The sequence below is a fragment of the Pseudophryne corroboree genome, chromosome 11, assembly GCF_028390025.1.
Source record: "Pseudophryne corroboree isolate aPseCor3 chromosome 11, aPseCor3.hap2, whole genome shotgun sequence".
Taxonomy (NCBI): Eukaryota; Metazoa; Chordata; class Amphibia; order Anura; family Myobatrachidae; genus Pseudophryne; species Pseudophryne corroboree.
Genome location: NC_086454.1, coordinates 18,383,581 through 18,404,614, shown reverse-complemented (window position 1 = coordinate 18,404,614; position 21,034 = coordinate 18,383,581). Strand labels below are relative to the sequence as shown.

The window sequence follows — 21,034 nt, the reverse complement described above, 5'->3', positions numbered from 1 at the left end:
TACCAACGTCTCCCTCAGAAAGGGCGACGGTATTGGAAGCCATTCACAAGCTGTATTCTCAGCAGGTGATAGTCAAGGTACCCCTCCTACAACAGGGAAAGGGGTATTATTCCACACTATTTGTGGTACCGAAGCCGGACGGTTCGGTAAGACCTATTCTAAATCTGAAATCCTTGAACCTGTACATACAGAAATTCAAGTTCAAGATGGAGTCACTAAGAGCAGTGATAGCGAATCTGGAAGAAGGGGACTTCATGGTGTCCCTGGACATAAAAGATGCTTATCTGCATGTCCCAATTTACCCCTCACACCAAGGGTATCTCAGGTTCGTGATACAAGACTGTCATTATCAGTTTCAAACGCTGCCGTTTGGGTTGTCCACGGCACCTCGGGTCTTTACCAAGGTAATGACCGAAATGATGGTTCTTCTACGAAGAAAAGGCGTATTAATTATCCCTTACTTGGACGATCTCCTGATAAGGGCAAAGTCCAGAGAACAGCTGGAAGTCGGTGTAGCACTAACCCAAGTAGTGCTTCAACAACACGGGTGGATTCTGAATCTTCCAAAATCTCAATTGTCCCCGACAACACGTCTGCTGTTCCTGGGAATGATTCTGGACACGGTTCAGAAAAAGGTGTTTCTCCCGGAGGAGAAAGCAAGGGAGTTATCCGAACTTGTCAGGAACCTCCTAAAACCAGGAAATGTGTCAGTACATCAATGCACAAGAGTCCTGGAAAAGATGGTGGCTTCTTACGAAGCAATTCCATTCGGCAGATTCCATGCACGAATATTTCAGTGGGATCTGCTGGACAAATGGTCCGGATCGCATCTGCACATGCATCAGCGGATAACACTGTCACCAAGGACAAGGTTGTCTCTCCTGTGGTGGTTGCAGAGTGCCCATCTGTTAGAGGGCCGCAGGTTCGGCATACAGGACTGGGTCCTGGTGACTACGGATGCCAGCCTACGGGGCTGGGGAGCAGTCACACAGGGAAGAAACTTCCAGGGTGTATGGTCAAACCTGGAGACGTCTCTTCACATAAATATACTAGAGCTAAGAGCAATCTACAATGCTCTAAGCTTGGCGAAACCGCTGCTTCAGGGTCAGCCGGTGTTGATCCAGTCGGACAACATCACGGCAGTCGCCCACGTAAACAGACAAGGCGGCACGAGAAGCAGAAGAGCAATGACAGAAGCTGCAAGGATTCTTCGCTGGGCGGAAAATCATGTCATAGCACTGTCAGCAGTGTTCATCCCGGGAGTGGACAACTGGGAAGCAGACTTCCTCAGCAGACACGACCTTCACCCGGGAGAGTGGGGACTTCATCCGGAAGTTTTCCACATGATTGTGAACCATTGGGAAAAACCAAAGGTGGACATGATGGCGTCTCGCCTCAACAAAAAACTGGACAGATATTGCGCCAGGTCAAGAGACCCTCAGGCAATAGCTGTGGACGCTCTGGTAACACCGTGGGTGTACCAGTCAGTGTATGTGTTTCCTCCTCTGCCTCTCATACCAAAGGTACTGAGAATTATACGGAAAAGGGGAGTAAGAACAATACTAGTGGCTCCGGATTGGCCAAGAAGAACTTGGTATCCGGAACTTCAAGAGATGCTCACGGAAGATCCGTGGCCTCTACCTCTAAGAAGGGATCTGCTTCAGCAGGGACCTTGTATGTTCCAAGACTTACCGCGACTGCGTTTGACGGCATGGCGGTTGAATGCCGGATTCTAAAAGAAAAGGGCATTCCAGAGGAAGTTATTCCTACCTTGATTAAAGCTAGGAAGGAAGTGACCGCACAACATTATCACCGCATTTGGAGAAAATATGTTGCGTGGTGTGAGGCCAAGAAGGCCCCAACGGAAGAATTTCAATTGGGTCGATTCCTACATTTCCTGCAGGCAGGATTGTCTATGGGCCTCAAATTGGGGTCTATTAAAGTTCAAATTTCGGCCTTATCAATCTTCTTCCAGAAAGAATTGGCTTCAGTGCCTGAAGTACAAACTTTTGTCAAGGGTGTACTACATATACAACCCCCAATTGTGCCTCCAGTGGCACCGTGGGATCTAAACGTAGTTTTGGAATTTCTCAAATCTCATTGGTTTGAGCCTCTCAAATCTGTAGATTTGAAGTATCTTACATGGAAAGTAACCATGCTATTGGCCCTGGCTTCAGCCAGGAGAGTTTCAGAGTTGGCGGCTTTATCGTACAAAAGCCCATATCTGATTTTCCATTCGGACAGGGCAGAACTGCGGACACGTCCTCATTTTCTCCCTAAGGTGGTTTCGGCTTTTCACTTGAACCAGCCTATTGTGGTGCCTGCGGCTACTAGCGACTTGGAGGACTCCAAGTTACTGGACGTTGTCAGAGCATTGAAAATATATATTTCAAGGACAGCTGGAGTCAGAAAATCTGACTCGTTGTTTATCTTGTATGCACCCAACAAGATGGGTGCTCCTGCGTCTAAGCAGACGATTGCTCGTTGGATCTGTAGCACAATTCAACTTGCACATTCTGTGGCAGGCCTGCCACAGCCTAAAACTGTAAAAGCCCACTCCACAAGGAAGGTGGGCTCATCTTGGGCGGCTGCCCGAGGGGTCTCGGCATTACAACTTTGCCGAGCAGCTACGTGGTCAGGGGAGAACACGTTTGTAAAATTTTACAAATTTGATACTCTGGCTAAAGAGGACTTGGAGTTCTCTCATTCGGTGCTGCAGAGTCATCCGCACTCTCCCGCCCGTTTGGGAGCTTTGGTATAATCCCCATGGTCCTGACGGAGTCCCCAGCATCCACTAGGACGTTAGAGAAAATAAGAATTTACTTACCGATAATTCTATTTCTCGTAGTCCGTAGTGGATGCTGGGCGCCCATCCCAAGTGCGGATTGTCTGCATTACTTGTACATAGTTATTGTTACAAAAATCGGGTTATTGTTGTGAGCCATCTTTTTTAAGAGGCTACTTCTTTGTTATCATACTGTTAACTGGGTTCAGATCACAAGTTGTACGGTGTGATTGGTGTGGCTGGTATGAGTCTTACCCGGGATTCAAGATCCTTCCTTATTGTGTACGCTCGTCCGGGCACAGTACCTAACTGAGGCTTGGAGGAGGGTCATAGGGGGAGGAGCCAGTACACACCATGTGATCCTAAAAGCTTGCTTTTGTGCCCTGTCTCCTGCGGAGCCGCTATTCCCCATGGTCCTGACGGAGTCCCCAGCATCCACTACGGACTACGAGAAATAGAATTATCGGTAAGTAAATTCTTATTTTAAGTAAGCCTGTGACCGATTTTAAAAAATAAATACAATTTAAGATTAATTTATCACCTGGTCCCAACGGAATTCACCCAAGGGTTTTCATGGAGCAACACTCAAAACTAGCAAGACCGCTATATTTGATTTTCAAAGACTCCCTTTCATCAGGCATGGTTCCCAAAGACTGGGGTATAGCGGAAGTAGTGCCGACATTTAAGAAGGGAAGTAAATCTGAACTGGGTAATTATAGACCAGTAAGTCTTACATCTATGGTGGGGAAAGTACTGGAAGGTATTTTAAGGGATAGAGTACAGGAGTTCATTGAAGACAATAAGGTTCTTAATAGGAACCGAACCAACATGGATTTGTGAAGGACAGATCATGTCAAACTAATTTTAATAGGCTCTTATGAAACAGTAAGTGCGAACCTAGATCAGGGTAAAGAGGTGGATATAATCTTTTTAGATTTTGCCAAAGCTTTCGATACAGTACCTCAGATGAGATTTACCTACAAATTAACTGGGGCTAGGGAGCACAATATGTACTTGAGTTAGAAATTGGTTGGATAATAGGGGGCAGCAAGTGGTAAATGGACTGAAGTACAAAGTGGTGTGCCACAGGGGTCTGTACTTGGACCACTATTGTTAAACATTTTCATAAATGATTATAGAAGTAGGTCTAGGGAGCATGGTGTCAATTTTTGCAGACAATACCAAATTGTGTAAGGTTATAAATTCAGAGGGGGATGCTGAGTCTCTACAGAACGACTTATTTAAGCTGGAAACATGGGCAGCAAAATGGAGAATGAAGCTCAATATAGACAAATGTATGATAATGCACTTCAGGAGCAAGAACAAAAATAACACCTACATACTAAATGGGGAAAAACTAGCGGACTCTGTACTGGAAAAAAGATTTAAGTGTTCTCATAGATAACAAACTAAGCAGCAGTACCCAGAGTAGGATGCAGCAAAAAAATTGAGCAAGGGATGAGGGTGTTATACTCCCATTATATAAATCACTAGTGAGGCCACATCTCGAATACTGCGCATAATTATGGGCACCATACTACAAAAAGTATATCCTGGAACTAGAAAAGGTTCAGAGACGGGCGACCAAATTGATAAAGGGGATGGAGACGCTGGAATACGAGCAAAGGCTTGATAGGCAAGGCATGTTTACACTTGAAAAAAGGGAGATTAAGAGGGACATGATTAACATTTACAAATATGTAAGTAGCCAATACACAGAGCTAGCGGGGGATTTATTATTGGTAAAATCAACACAAAGGACACTCGGATACACGTTTAAGTTAGAGGAGAGGAGATTTCGCACACAGAGATGGAAAGGTTTCTTCACTGTAAGGACAATACGTATTTGGAATTCCCTGCCTGAGAGAGTAGTAATGGCGGACTTGGTCATTGCTTTTAAGAATGGGCTAGATAAATTCCTAATGGATAAGGATAAAGAGGGTAATGGCAGGTAAATCATGTACTATAGTAATAAAAAAAAGAGGAACGGACATAAATGCTAAACATTCACCACAGTTAAAATGAGTCTTAATAATATTACAGTGTAGGAGATCACGAACAGGTTGAGCTCCATGGACAATGTCTTTTTTTCAGTCTCAAACTATGAGCCTACTATTATGCGGAAACGCCTTGTAGGGCCATTAGAGGTAACGGAGATGACACACAGATCACTATACACACTCCCCCTGCTGGCCAATCCTGGGAATACTCCCCAACCTTTTGCAGTCAGTAACCTGTGCATGAATCCTCTTACCCTCTCAGATCTCATTCTGGTGCCATAATGTAGACCGTGCCGGGTATGGCAGCATGTGTGGCCGGTTTACATACAGTAGTAGTGTTCTATAGCATTGCTGGCTTTTATCTCCCCTTGTGTTTCAGATGAAGTTCGGGTGGCAGAGTGTACTCCGACCTCAAATACCATGTGTCGGTGCAAAGAGGGGACTTACTGTATTCCAGATGACAACTGCGACCTCTACTGTACCCCATGCCAGAGGTAACTGTGCCCAGATTATACAGCTTGTAGAAAGCCCACAGTGCACATGTGTAAAGTAAGTGTTTTGCGGCATTAAGTGTTGGACAAATATGCGGTGTGGGAAATAACCTGACGTGTTTTGCCAAAGGTGCAATATCTATATTTTTTTCCCTTTTGCATTTGTCTAATGTAGATACAGGACTTTACCTGGTCTTTTATTATGATTGTGCTGATCAGGAGAGGTGCCATCAGTTACCTTCTCTTCCCCACAGTCCCTTTATCTACTCCCAGAGGTCTTCAGTAACTGTCATTGAGGTGTGATGATGGTCTCTTAGTATAATGGCTCACATCATGGAGTTCTAGCCAGATACTGGCCGAGATTAGGCATAACGGTGGCCAAGAGTGCCCCATAGTCTGCCTTAAACATCTCCCTGTGCTAGATGCATGTAAGGAAATAACTTTTTTGTGGTTCAAGTCCCTCTAAATGGTGGATGGTTTATTGTTTTCTTATTAAGAAATCATCTTTCTAAAGGTTTTTTCTTTGTCTTGTCCACTGCACTTCATATGATGAAGCTGTAATTATTTCATTTTAGCTGCCCTGAAGGTCAGTATATGAAACATTCATGCACAGTTACAGCAGACACCGTATGTGAAAACCCTGGTGAGGTTAATCCTGCCGTAGACTCCACCACCGGTTTGTACTCTGTCTTTTTATACGCTTTGTGTGCTTCTATTGTCCCATGTCCTTCCATCTTTGGCGCAAGTTATGTATGTTGATGGCGTTTCGTTTATTATCGTTTATATGGCGTCACATGGGATCCGCAGCGCCCAATTGCAGAGTTAACAAATAAGCAAAACATGAAGACAGTGACTCAGTTAAATACAATATAGGACAAGTACAGGGTATATAAACATGGCTGCGTCGGTATACAGCACTGACATAAGTATCAGGATGGCAGAAAACTGAAGGATTTGGTGCCATCAAAGGGAGTATTAAAAAGATGATAGGTTAAGTAAGAGATGTAAAAGCACATGAGGGAAGAGGGCCCTGCTCGAGAGCTTACATTCTAAAGGAGAAGGGCACACAGACAGGGGTGACACAGATGGGGTAGAAAATGAGTGTAGGCCACAGAGGGTTAGGATGACAGACGGCTGGGTTTGGTGAAGAAGTGGGTCTTGAGAGCCCGTTTGAAGTTTTGTAGAGAGGTGGAGAGTCTGAGGGAGAGAGGTAAAGAATTCCAGAGAAAGGGAGCAGCATGTGAGAAATCTTGGAGGTAGGAGTGGGAGGAAGTAATCAGAAGGCAGGAGAGGCGGCGTGCATTAGCAGAGCGAAGAGGACGGGTGGAAGTGTAAAGGGAGATGAGGCTTTGTAAGTGAGTGCGAGAAGCTTGAAATGGATTCTGAAAGGGAAGGGGAGCCAGTGAAGGGCTTGTAGGAGAGGGGAGGTGGACATAGAGGGTCATTCCGAGTTGCTCGCTCGCTACTTTTAGCAGCTGTGCAAACGCATAGTTGCCGCCCACGGGGGAGTGTATTTTCGCTTTGCAAGTGTGCAATCGCCTTTGCAGCCGAGCTCTGCAAAAAAACATTTTGTGCAGTTTCAGAGTAGGTCTGGACTTACTCAGCCCTTGCGATCACTTCAGTGTTCCCAGAAATAAACGTCCGATACCCGCCCTGCAAACGCTGGACATGCCTGCGTTTTTCCAAACACTCCCAGAAAACGGTTGGTTGACACCCATAAACGCCGTCTTCCTGTCAATCTCCTTGCGTTTGGATTCTTTGCTAGAACCATTGCACAGCAACGATGCTCTTTGTACCTGTACGACGCGCGTGCGCATTGTGGCGCATACGCATGTGCAGTATCCGTTTATTTACCTGATCGCTGTGCTGTGAAAATCGGCCACACGCTATCAACGCTGAATGACCCCCATAGTGCGTTTGGTGAGGAAGATGAGCCGGGCAGCAGCACTTAGGATAGATTGGAGTGGAGAGAGGTAATTGGCAGGGGTGGTCTTCTGTATGTCGGCGGTCAGGCTCCCGGCGCTCAGTATACCGGCGCCGGGAGCCCGACAGCCGGCATACCGACACTTATTTTCCCTCGTGGGGGTCCACGACCCCCCTAGAGGGAGAATAAAAGTGTGCCACTGTGCCCGTAGCGTGGCGAGCGCAGCGAGCCCGCAAGGGGCTCATTTGCGCTCGCCACACTGTCGGTAAGCCGGCGGTCGGGCTCCTGGCGCCGGTATGCTGGTCGCCGGGAGCCCGACCGCCGGCCAGCCGTAGTGAACCCATTGGCAGGAAGGCCAGTCAGGAGGAGATCACAGTAATCCAGTCTGGAGATGACCAGTGAGTGGATGAGGGTCTTAGTAGCGTCCTGGCTGAGAAAGGGTCTGATCTTGGAAATATTTTTGAGATGAAAATGGCAGGTGTATGAGATGTGCTGAATGTGTGGTGTGAAGAAGGAGGAGTCAAGGATTACGCCAAGACAGTAAATGTGTAATACCCCGTTGGGAAGGATACAGATGGTGTGGTGTGGGTGTAAGCTGGTGGCAATACCTAACCCAGTCCACACCCACAGAGAGGCAAGGGTTTCCCTCCCAGACACAAACCATGGGAGACAAAACTTGTGCAAAACCAATCTAGGTTTAGTTCTAGTAACCCAATATTACTGGAATTGGTCACTGTTATAAAGTAACTAGGTGCTTCATCGCGCCCTACGGGCGCTCTTCACACCGTCGGAAGGGGCTACGCCCCCTTAACCCCTGCACGCCTTTCTGGGGTTCAATATATGGAGTATTACCTGCATTCCTAATTTTGTTAGTGTTTGAACATTGCACAATTATAGGGCGTCCGATGGTGAAGGGGGCGTAGTCCCTTGCAAAAGGAAGGGGTTTGGGGAGTGGGGACCGCGGATGGGGGAGGGGGTATGAAGGTGCTGTGGGTGGGGTAGGAGCAGGGGTGTCGCAGGTGGGGGATGGCAGCTGCAGGGCTGTTGCGGATGGAGGAGGGGTTCCGAAGGCGCTGCAGATGGGGAAGGGGTGGGTGCGGGTGTGCAGTGGATGGGGGAGGTGTCCAGGGGGCGCGGTGGGTGGGGGAGGGGTGGATGCGGGGGTAACGTGGGTGGGGGAGTGGCGGGTGCTGTGCTGTTGCGAATGGTGTAGGCGATGCGGATTGGGAAGGGCCTGCTGCGTGGGTGGGGTAGGGGATCCAAAGGTGCAGCGGGCGGGGGAGAGCCAGATGCGGGGTGTGGCGGATGGGGGAGGGGTTTGGAAGACACTGCGGGTGGGGTAGGGGGTCCGAAGGCGCAGTGGGTGGGGGTGCCACGGGTGGTGGAGGGGCAGGTGCGGGAGTTTGCGGGGGATGGGGAGGGGTCCAGGGGCGCTGCAGGTGGTGGAGGGGCAGATATCAGTGCACATAGTCTCTGTGGTAGTTAGTGAGGGTTGGTGATGGTGTAAGAGGGGTGAAGGCCAGTACACAGACAGGCAGTTAGAGAGCAGGATGAGGGTGACAGGGCATAGTGACGGGGAGTACTTAGCAGATATAGGGGTGGGCTACAGGTGTGATGTCAGTGTGTGTACCTTTGCTCTCATGTGTGAGGTATGTGAGGTATATGTGAGGAATGTGTGAGGTATGTGTGAGGTAAGGATGTGCGGGTCGTGGTGGCCACTAACCTCCAGGCTGCTGCTGTGAGATGGTGACTGCAGAGGGAGGGAGCTCAGACCCAGCAGCAATGGGTCGTGGTCAGCATTCCTTCCTGGCCCCGTTCCGCCGCACACTGTCCGCCCCGTCTGACGGGCGTCATTCCTCCATCCTGCATGGCAGCGTCAGCTGCTGTGATCGCGGAGCATAGGTAAGCGTCCGGAGCCCTGTGGGCGGGCAGGCATGGTGTTTCCCTGGAGAGGTGCGGCGCGCGTCCTTAGGCTGCAGACGGAGGGAGCTCCGGCCCAGCAGCAATGTTGATTAGTGCGTGTCCTGTCCTGGCGCTGTCCCGCTGCACATGCTCCGCACCGTTTGCCGCTGAGCATGGCAGCCCTTGTCTGTATGCTGCAGATGCTGATCTAGCGGTGCCTGAGCTAGCGCCCTCTCCCTGGGGTGTGGGTGTCAGGCGGCAGGTATGGTGTGTAGGTGGGAGAGGAGCTGCGGGCGGCGACTCGCTGCCTGCAAGTACCCTCCATATCAGCGCTGTTCCCCTCCCTGCAGATAGTGTCAGTGGCCGTGGTGTACTTTTGCTACGGGTGGCCAGGGCCGGTGCTAGGGTGTTCGGCGCCCCCCTGCAAACTATGAATTTTGCGCCCTCCCATATTCCTTTGTTGTGCATCGGGAAAAGTGGTGTGGTCTCACAACTAAGGGGCATGGCCACACAATAGTACCCCCATTTAAAATTACGCCACAATGTAGCACAATCTTATTCATCTTATACGTAATGCCCCACTCGTAGTAGTAGCGTCCTTATACGTAATGCCCTACCCGTAGTAGTAGCGTCCATATACGTAATGCCCCCCCAATAGTAGTAGTGTCCTTATACATAATGCCCCCCCAGTAGTAGTAGCAGTTATATGTAATGCTCCCCAACAGTAATAGTAGCATCCTTATACATAATGCCCCCCCAGTAGTAGTAGCATCCTTATACATAATGCCCCCCCAGTAGTAGTAGCATCCTTATACATAATGCCCCCCCAGTAGTAGTAGCATCCTTATACATAATGCCCCCCCAGTAGTAGTAGCATCCTTATACATAATGCCCCCCCAGTAGTAGTAGCATCCTTATACATAATGCCCCCCCAGTAGTAGTAGCGTCCTTATACATAATGCCCCCCCAGTAGTAGTAGCAGTTATATGTAATGCCCCACAACAGTAATAGTAGCATCCTTATACGGAATGCCCCACCCGTAGTAGTAGCGTCCTTATACGTAATGCCCCCCAGTAGTAGTAGCAGTTATATGTAATGCCCCCCAACAGTAATAGTAGCGTCCTTATACGTAATGCCACCCCTGTAGTAGTAGCATCCTTATACATAATGTGCCCCCAGTAGTAGTACCGTCCTTATACATAATGCCCCCCCAGTAGTAGTAGCATCCTTACATGTAATGCCCTCCCAGTAGTAGTAGTACCGTCCTTATACATAATGCCCCCCAGAAGTAATAGAGTCCTTATACATAATGCCCCCCAGTAGTAGTGTCCTTATATGTAATGCCCCCAGTATTAGTAGCCTCCTTATACGTAATGTCCCCCTATAGTAGTAGCGTCCTTATACGTAATGCCCCCCCATAGTAGTAGCGTCCTTATACGTAATGCCCCCCCTATAGTAGTAGCGTCCTTATACGTAATGCCCCCCCATAGTAGTAGCGTCCTTATACGTAATGCCCCCCTATAGTAGTAGCGTCCTTATACGTAATGTCCCCCTATAGTAGTAGCGTCCTTATACGTAATGCCCCCCCATAGTAGTAGCCTCCTTATACGTAATGTCCCCCTATAGTAGTAGCCTCCTTATACGTAATGTCCCCCTATAGTAGTAGCGTCCTTATACGTAATGTCCCCCCATAGTAGTAGCCTCCTTATACGTAATGCCCCCCCATAGTAGTAGCCTCCTTATACGTAATGTCCCCCTATAGTAGTAGCCTCCTTATACGTAATGTCCCCCTATAGTAGTAGCCTCCTTATACGTAATGTCCCCCCATAGTAGTAGCCTCCTTATACGTAATGTCCCCCCATAGTAGTAGCGTCCTTATACGTAATGCCCCCCCTATAGTAGTAGCGTCCTTATACGTAATGCCCCCCTATAGTAGTAGCGTCCTTATACGTAATGCCCCCCCTATAGTAGTAGCGTCCTTATACGTAATGCCCCCCCTATAGTAGTAGCGTCCTTATACGTAATGCCCCCCCTATAGTAGTAGCGTCCTTATACGTAATGCCCCCCCTATAGTAGTAGCGTCCTTATACGTAATGCCCCCCCTATAGTAGTAGCGTCCTTATACGTAATGCCCCCCCTATAGTAGTAGCGTCCTTATACGTAATGCCCCCCCTATAGTAGTAGCGTCCTTGCATGTAATGGCCCCCCCAGCAGTGGCGTCCATAAAGTGCGCACACACAGACATACCTCACACACACACAATTTACACATATATACAAACACACACACCCCACCATATATATATACACACACACACACACACACACACACACACACACACACTATATACACACACACACACACCCCACCATATATACACACACATTTCTCTCTCACCCTCCACTTACCAAGTCTGGCTGGCCGTCACTGCAATGCTGATTCCACCACTGTTCAGCTGTCTGGTCCCGTGTAGCTCCGCCCCTCTATTCCGTGTAGCTCCGCCCCTCGTGACGCCGTAGCTCCGCCCCTTTTCGGGAGTCGCACAGCGCACAACCCGCTGTCGCAGGTGATTGGGGGGAGGACAGGCACAGCAGCCGGCAGCTAGTGGCCATCCTCACCTCCTATACTGTAAGGTAGGGTCTTGCACCTGACTGCTGCTGGCGCTGGGTATGGAGTAGCTCCCTGCAGTTGACTCCGCCCAGCTCTGTGACTCCGCCCAGCGTTACGGGCACAGAGTCACAGATTAAGGCAAATATATAGGAGATAGGTTTGGTACAATAAAAACAGACGATAAATCACATAAATTACAATAACAAAATCTATTACCGTTTCCTAATTAATTATTCCCTGTACTAAATTATAAGTGTCCTTTAGATATTAGTAGAATGTCCCAAAAACCTAATATAGGCGACATAGCATTAATAACCCAAGTTACAGTTAAGTCTTTGTGCACACATTATGTGCCTTAAAGTGTATTTACAAGTGAAGGTCAGATAACAATGTTACAACGCTGACATATAAAGTAGGAGCAGTGGGCCTAATTCAGGGTTGATCGCAGCAGCAAATTTATTAGCAGTTTGTCAAAACCATGTGCAGTGCAGGTGGGGCAGATGTAACATGTGCAGAGAGTTAGATTTGGATGGGGTGTGTTCAATCTGCAATCTAATTTGCAGTGTAAAAATAAAGCAGCCAATATTTACCCTGCACAGAAACAAAATAACCCACCCAAATCTAACTCTCTCTGCACATGTTACATCTGCCCCACCTGCACGGCACATGGTTTTGCCCAACTGCTAACAAATTTCCTGCTGCGATCAACTCTGAATTACCCCCAGTGTGTCTATATTACACATACACGTTGTGTGTAATAATGGCATCCTCTTAACCAATCAGAGGACCTAAATTAGAATGCAGCATCCCCTCCAAAAGGTAGGCAGACACAGCAAACAACTGGACAGGTCTGGCTTTGTATGTGGCACTACAAGTCCCAGCCACTCTTCTATTTGTCTCTTCTACTCTCAGCTGCTTATCTCCCTGTGCTGCTTATCACTGTGCAGTGCCAAAACACACACACACACACACACACACACACACACACACACACACACACACACACTAGAAACCGAAACCAAATTGACACGCCTGTTTGCACGGCTGTAACGTGCCACTGTCATTTTATTACACCTGCCAGGTGATTGCCTGATGTCAGAGCCAGGGTCGGTGAGGGAAAGGCAGGAGCCCGCGCACATTCCGGTGTGGGGGGATGAAGGAGGGGAAATGATGCGTGCTGGGTCATTGTTGTAACTTACTGGATTTTCAGTTTATTTGCGGTAGATTTACCCAGGCTCCGGATAAATCCCCATCACTCCTCTATATACACATATTGCCCAGATTGGCTATGTAATGGCCAGGCAGTACCTGTTACTGTTTAGTTTCGGCCCAATCATTGCAAAAGTCCAGAGACTCCCGTGTCTGTGTGTGCGTGATAATTCTGTTATTATTGTCATTATGTGTACATAGGTGATTTGGCCTATTAGCACGTGAATGGCTTCATCTGACAGGACAACGTAGGGCCAGATCACTCCAACAGTTTGGCCTGAACCCTAAACTCACCGATCTGTTTGGTCACATTTGGCTATGAGCCTCTGAGTGCTCAGCATACGGGTAAAGGATACGAGACTGCCTGATGTGCAGGACTCTTATAGAAACATGGCGGGCCGGAAAGCAGCAACAGAGAAAAGCCTTCATTTAACACTTTTTGTTTTTTTGTTCTTGCAATATTAACATGGCTCAATACTTAAACTAATAAAACCAAGCGTCAGTTTCAACACCAAGGGGGGGGATTCCATTCTCTTTGATGTCCGCATTGTTCCTTCTTAACACTATGTGGGCGGGTGTTGGGCACCATAATTCTTGGGCATGTGCGCGGCCGTACAACGCAACCATCACAGAGAATGCCCCCCACCAAAAAATACATAAAAAAACTCTTACATATATAAGCTTTGTGGTCGGAACATCTATGTCACACTACCTGAGTGTGTTGGATCCGGGACCTTTTTCTTTATCTGCGTATAATATAATTCCGTATATTTTTGCTCTTGTATAACAAGGAGGGGTAATACAAAAGGTCACGCCTTGTGTTTTTTTTTTTCTCTCGCTTGCAGTGCTGATTATAGTGGTGCCCATCGTTTTTATTGCTCTCCTCGTGATCATCATTCTGGGCTTTGTTCTCTGGAAAAAGAGACAGAAAGGTAAAAGTGACTATAAGTTATGTGTTTACATTGGAGCAGTCACATGCTCACAGCGGCCATTTTGTGGGGTGGTAACATATTCATGAGGCCGATAAATTCACTGGAAACTAGAATGTACTGAATATGTACTTCAGGCCTCGATGAATAATTCTCAGGCTGTGCCCCTTTAAGGCCTGCCCATCACCCGTACACTGTGACAGCAGCCATTTTGTGAGGTAAACCAGAGCCCAATTTGTCCGCAGGATATAAAGGGACACATCTAATTGTTTACCAGGATACAAAGGGCCACACCGGGTTGTTTACTGGTTGATAAAGGGCCACATCAAGAAGGAACATTTTGGAAGGCCCAATCCATATACCTGCACTGGGCCCATTTCTTGCCCTCTTTAGGAACCACTTGATCATTACTATAGTCTGGTGCGCTCATGGCATGTGTAAGAACATATTTATGAATTCCTGTGTCTGATCGCTTTCCCTGTTTGCAGATAAAGAGAAACAGTGTGGAGCAGGAGATACAGAGGTGAGCCTCCCATGTAATACTTTCTGCTTGCATTAGGACTGTGAACAATATAGGAGCTTCCACTCACTAATTCTACGTCAGGCTGCGCATAAACCTGATCTGCGATACTCTGGTTATGTTCCTTCGGCCAATGAATGGACAGTAAATGTGAATTGTTGATGTCTCTCGTGAATCGCCTCCACCAGAATGACCTGGGTCCTGGCTGATAACAGCCGTGGTCTTGGCTCATTGCATTATCTGCGTATAGGTCTGCCCAGCTGTCATTCATATCAACCTACATCCTTATAGGCCAGCCTGCTACAACGAGCCTGATATACGTGGTTATAAACCTACGTTACGTCATATATACAGTATATTATACAGCTCCGTAATGCACAGCCATTGTTCTACCAGATTGTATTGTCCACAGAAGCTTTACATGCTCTCTACACATTTTTCAAATGGCAATAGTAATACGGTAGTAGATGGGACCCTAGTAGACTGTGTGTGTGTGTGTGTGTGTGTATATGTATATGTATATGTATATATATATATACCAAAAGACGGCACTCACTGGTCTCATACAGAATCAATAGACAGCGTCCTCTTGTCAACGTTTCGAGTTTATTTCAACCCGTCATCAGGATACACGTAAACTCGAAACGTTGACAAGAGGACGCTGTCTATTGATTCTGTATGAGACCAGTGAGTGCCGTCTTTTGGTATATCTGCATGCTTTCTGCCGACGCAGCACCTTGGCAAGGTACATCTTGGGACAGAAGTGAGTGCCGACCATTTGGAAATTATATATATATATATATATATATATATATATATATATATATATATATATATATATATTCCTGTCCTAATACTCTTCTCTGAGTATTTGATCTATAATAATTTATTTATTTTTCCCTGCAGGAGCATCTGTTAGATAATGGGGCAGAAGCCAGTAACGCCGGCGTCCCACCTCCAGATACTGGGATCAGCTGTTCACCATTTTCCGGTCAGCCTGGCCTGGAGGAAGGACGGAACCTGTGTGATGAGGATGTAAGTCTTGTCTGCAATGTATATACATATTCCTGGTGGCGAATATAATAGAGCTCGGTAACTATCTCTGTGCAATATGTGGGGGGGGGGGGGGGGGAAAACATGATTAGCGCCTCCGCAGATGTTGATTGGGATTCTTATGCCAGCTGTGTCCGTCAGGAGGGGCCAAGTACCAGATTTCCCAGCTGAGGCGGTGGATGGCTTTTTTTTTTTTAAATTGCGTATTTTTTATTGAAAGTTTTAAATGAACATCCCAAAAAGAATAATATGAAATAAAAAAATAAAAAAAATTATACATATAAAACAAACAATACCGGCAGGTATAGTAAAGTATGCAGGATGCAAGCAGAAGTACGGTCAGACAGGAGACACAGAATACAACTGCAGTACACATCTAATAGTACAGGATATACAATACGCCCCACATTATAGCAATAAGCAGAAAGAGTAAGAGCCCACAGGCGCCATGTGAGCTCACACATTGAGGATAAAATTATAAAATAAAATAAAAAAAGACTGACCCATGAGGCGTAGAAAAATACAAAAGTATTGGCACTGCAAACTATAGATAAAACACCTGCATGAGTATACAGAAAAAAAAAAAGATAAGAAATAATTAAAATCCTAAGACCTCTGCTGCTCATAGAGATAAAACAAAAATCCCTACAAAACAGAAAAAAAAAAAAAACCACCTCAAAACTCCCCACCCTGTATAGCCTATCCCCAACCTAGGTATACCTGGATCCCCAAACCCCCCCACCCCCCATTAAACTACATGACTTAACTGTCTAACACCCCCCTCCCTCCCTTCCCTAATACCAGGATAAATGAAAAAATAAGTGACTGGGGCAAATAAAAAAAAAAAAGAAGAAATATGGCCGAACAGTAAATAGAGTAGATCTCCCTCATATGAGAAATACAAATAAAAAATTAATATACAAATATTGAGATATGATAAGCGACCTGGAAATATACGGAATAGTGCTGGTAGCACCCTACAGATACAACAGTATATATGGATCTGTAACCCTTAAATAAGCGATGGTCAAATAAAACATATTTTAGAACCATCAAATAACGAAATTATATCAATGGCAAGACATACAAAAAACAGAATAGAACATAGTATTTAAGAAAGTATCAACAATAAAATGGAACACAGCCAAGGACCCGGTAACCAGTGAGGTATTATACAGACTTGGAAAGAAAGAAAATCAGTCCGGAGGATAAGCCCACTCTGGAATCAAGTCATTTAGCGGTACACGAGCAGTAGTCAGGAAGGTAGTGGAGCCAGCAACCATCCCGCACAGCATTAGCCAGATAGATAAGAGGATAGGCCACAGTTCCACGGTAAATGTAGAATGGAGAACCATCCCTCTCCCAAACATCACAATTAACTGCGAAATGATACAATACCGTTCTCCCCCATTATCAAGGAGGTCACACTGCGGAGCCTCAAAGAAAATTGCAATGGAGGTCCATACAGTCACCAATGAGACGGAGGCAGTCACCGACATCCCACTCGCCATCACCCACTGCAAATAACGGTGAATATGCGCAGGAAGAATACGCAACTCCACCATTTTGTTCACAATGCGTTCGTCGGAGGAACCTCCAGCATTAAGCATCGACTGTAGCGGAGCGGCAGGCACCACAGATACAAGCTCCCCCAAAGGTTCCGAGGGTAGCAGCACCGGCAGGCAGGTGGACCCCACAGGAGAACCCGTTACTGCAACAGTCTCTACTCCAAACATATTAAGAACCCTTTGCTCGGATTCCGCGATAGCCTTCAGGATGATTGAGACTGAATGTCCAGAAATATGAACAGGATTAAACATGGCTGCAGGGGGAAGAAGCAATATACTGTAGGAGCAAGAGGAAGATCCACTGGTAGAAAGGGAGCAGAGTTATACACACAGGAGCTTGGCTCATCCAAAGAACGCAGGCGTGTGAGTCCAGCAAATGTGTTCTAGAGGTGAGAGGGAGCCAGGCATACAGTGCTCTTCCCTGCACTATGGTTATAGTTAAAGCTCTGTCCCAAATTCACAGGGAGTGTTGTCTCTGTAATACTATGTGCTCAGTAATATCCGCACCAGGGGAGAAGGGGACAGGCAGTGCAATGTGTGCTGTGTATAATACAAGCTCACCAGCCCTGAGCACACTGGCCCCAGCAGCTGAGTGAGGGCAGAGCTGCAGAAGGAGCAATAGCCACACAGAGCAGAGTCTGCCTCAGGATCCAGTCACAGATTTCACCAGCCAGTAAGTTAGGACTCTTGGCACAGAGGATCCCCAAATTCACACTGCAGGAGCAGAGGCAGGTACTGCACTCTTGCAGAAATTTTCAGCCACAGAACACCAGGGAAACAGGAGATAGATCAGGATATTAGCAGCGCGGTGGATGGCTTTTAGTTGCTCTTCAACCCCTACACTGGATCCTGCATGGGGCAGGTAGGTGCATGGTGCCAAGAAGGGGGGATGGTGACAAGTGACGGGCAACCCACAAACATTAGGGGGCTAAGGTGTTATTCCTGTGCTGGGCCCTGGGGAGAGGTCCAATCCAATTCTTTCTTTACCAGAATGACGAGAATGGAGACAGCGGCCATTTTCTAGGAGCAGTGAACCATTTCAGCTCCTTTTCCTCCCTGTCTGCCCTCTGCAGGGAAATAGTGGCGAGGTATACTGGATGGGTTTTCTGAGGGCCCTTTGCTTGTCTCTTGCAATCAGCATTTACGCACCATCCCGTCGCTAACCGGCGATGCCTGTTGTTGTTGTCCGACGCACCTGCACATTGTGGTGCATACGCATGGGCGATCAGATTTGAATGACCCCCTATGGACCTTATTCAACATCAGTTGCAGTTTTACTAAATTAGCAAAACTGCAACTGCTTGCGATCGCATGCTGGAGGCCGCCGAGCACGCAAATTCCCACCAGCGATGCAGTTGCATTGCTGAACTAGGGATGCGCAGGGCGGCCATGTTTTCCTTCACATCACACTGAAAATGGTCCATACCCATCTCCATTTTCACCACATTACCGCCCTGGACTGCTTGGTGAATACCTGTGCCTGCCTTATTAGTTAGATGCAATCACATCGCACTGCGTTTTTTCGAGCACTCCCTAAAAACGGTCAGTTGACACCCAGAAACGCCCTCTTCCTGTCAATCACTCTGCGGCTGCCATTGCGACTGAAAAGCTTCGCTAGACCTTGTGTAAAAATACTTCGCTCGTTGTGAAAGTACGTTGCGCGTGCGCCACATGCGCAGAAGTGCTGGATTTTTACTTAATCGCAGCGCAGTAAACATTTTTAGCTAGCGATCAACTCAAGATGACCCCCACAAGCCATGTATCTGTATGTACCACTCCTGCAATGGTACACCATACACACCTTTACAATCGTCAGCCTGTTTCCCCAATTGTGTAGGTGTTTACCCAGGTTTACTGTACTGTGCCCTCACGCTAACACCCCTGATCTGCCTCTCCAAGCATAAGGGCCACACAATGCAGCACTCATACTCAGAGTGACTGTTCAGCACCAAGTCCCACGTGTACGTCATAGAAAATACACAAACATCCAGCCCTCAGCGTGCAGCCAGGTCACTGCACTTCCACGTGGTCTGTAAATATGAAAGGAGAAACGGTGGCTAAAACGTGTCCTCATTAAACTGCTGTTTCTGGTCATCAGTCACTCCAGCGCAGTGCTGATTACAGCCACACAGTCCTGTGACCACGTTACTGGGTACACCCGTGGTGTCTATTTCCCCTTTTAAGCTAAAAATATGCAGTTTTTACTCCTTATATTATTCCTATTGTTGTTGTTACTCTTTGTTTTAATAAACCTGGAAGAACAAGTGTTATCTATTCGTCATATAAGTGAAGTTTGCAAACCGCGTTTGAGATTTAGAACATTGGTTACAGCACCTTGGGGGTAATTCCAAGTTGATCGCAGCAGGAATTTTTTTAGCAGTTGGGCAAAACTATGTGCACTGCGGGGGAGGGGGAGGGGGGGGGGGCAGATATAACATGTGCAGAGACAGTTAGATTTGGGTGGGTTATTTCTCTGACGTCCTAAGTGGATGCTGGGACTCCGTAAGGACCATGGGGAATAGCGGCTCCGCAGGAGACTGGGCACAACTAAAGAAAGCTTTAGGACTACCTGGTGTGCACTGGCTCCTCCCACTATGACCCTCCTCCAGACCTCAGTTAGATTTTTGTGCCCGGCTGAGCTGGATGCACACTAGGAGGCTCTCCTGAGCCTGCTAGAAAGAAAGTTAGAATTAGGTTTTTTATTTTCAGTGAGATCTGCTGGCAACAGACTCACTGCTACGAGGGACTAAGGGGAGAAGAAGCGAACCTACCTGCTTGCAGCTAGCTTGGGCTTCTTAGGCTACTGGACACCATTAGCTCCAGAGGGATCGAACACAGGGCCCGACCTCGATCGTCCGGTCCCAGCCGCGCCGCCGTCCCCCTTGCAGAGCCAGAAGCAAGAAGTGGTCCAGAAAATCGGCGGCAGAAGACTTTGTCTTCAACAAGGTAGCGCACAGCACTGCAGCTGTGCGCCTTTGCTCCTCATGCACACCTCACACTCCGGTCACTGATGGGTGCAGGGCGCTGGGGGGGGGCGCCCTGAGCAGCAATAAGACACCTTGGCTGGCAAATATACACCATATATAGTCCAAGAGGCTATATAGGTGTAAATTAACCCCTGCCAGATTTCCAGAAAAAGCGGGAGAAAGTCTGCCAAAAAAGGGGCGGGGCTTCTCCCTCAGCACACTGGCGCCATTTTCTCTTCACAGTGCAGCTGAAAGACAGCTCCCCAGGCTCCCCCCTGTAGTTTTCAGGCTCAAAGGGTTAAAAAGAGAGGGGAGGTACTAAATTTAGGCGCAATATTGTTTCTACAAGCAGCTATTGGGAAAAATCACTCAGTTATAGTGTTAATCCCTGCATTATATAGCGCTCTGGTGTGTGCTGGCATACTCTCTCTCTCTGTCTCCCCAAAGGACTTTGTGGGGTCCTGTCCTCAGTCAGAGCATTCCCTGTGTGTGTGCGCGGTGTGTCGGTACGGCTGTGTCGACATGTTTGAGGAGGAAGGTTATGTGGAGGCGGAGCAGATGCCGATAAATGTGATGACGCCCCCTGTGGGGCCGACACCAGAGTGGATGGATAGGTGGAAGGTATTAACCGACAGTGTCAACTCCTTACAGAAAAGGCTGGATGACGTAACAGCTGTGGGACAGCCGGCTTCTCAGCCCGCGCCTGCCCAGGCGTCTCAAAGGTCATCAGGGGCTCAAAAACGCCCGCTACCTCAGATGGCAAACACAGATGTCGACACGGAGTCTAGCTCCAGTGTCGACGAGGTTGAGACATATACACAATCCACTAGGAACATCCGTTACATGATCCCGGCAATGAATAATGTGTTACACATTTCTGACAATAACCCAAGTACCACTAAAAAAGGGTTTTATGTTTGGGGAGAAAAAGCAGGCAGTGTTTTGTTCCCCCATCAGATGAGTGAATGAAGTGTGAAAAAGCGTGGGTTCCCCCGATAAGAAACTGGTAATTTCTAAAAAGTTACTAATGGCGTACCCTTTCCCGCCAGAGGATAAGTTACTCTGGGAGATATCCCC

At 47.5% G+C, this 21,034-nt stretch overlaps 1 protein-coding gene across 1 annotated transcript in view; it reads left to right on the top strand.

The window, feature by feature from the left end:
- Window positions 1–21,034, top strand: part of LOC134970329 (tumor necrosis factor receptor superfamily member 1A-like) — a 100,128-nt gene that overhangs the window by 67,317 nt on the left and 11,777 nt on the right. Inside the window, exons 4-8 of the mRNA XM_063946326.1 lie at window positions 5,165–5,279; window positions 5,852–5,952; window positions 13,767–13,853; window positions 14,339–14,373; window positions 15,277–15,405. Of these exons, the coding sequence (XP_063802396.1) occupies window positions 5,165–5,279; window positions 5,852–5,952; window positions 13,767–13,853; window positions 14,339–14,373; window positions 15,277–15,405 (467 nt within the window). The remainder of the gene's footprint in view (window positions 1–5,164; window positions 5,280–5,851; window positions 5,953–13,766; window positions 13,854–14,338; window positions 14,374–15,276; window positions 15,406–21,034) is intronic.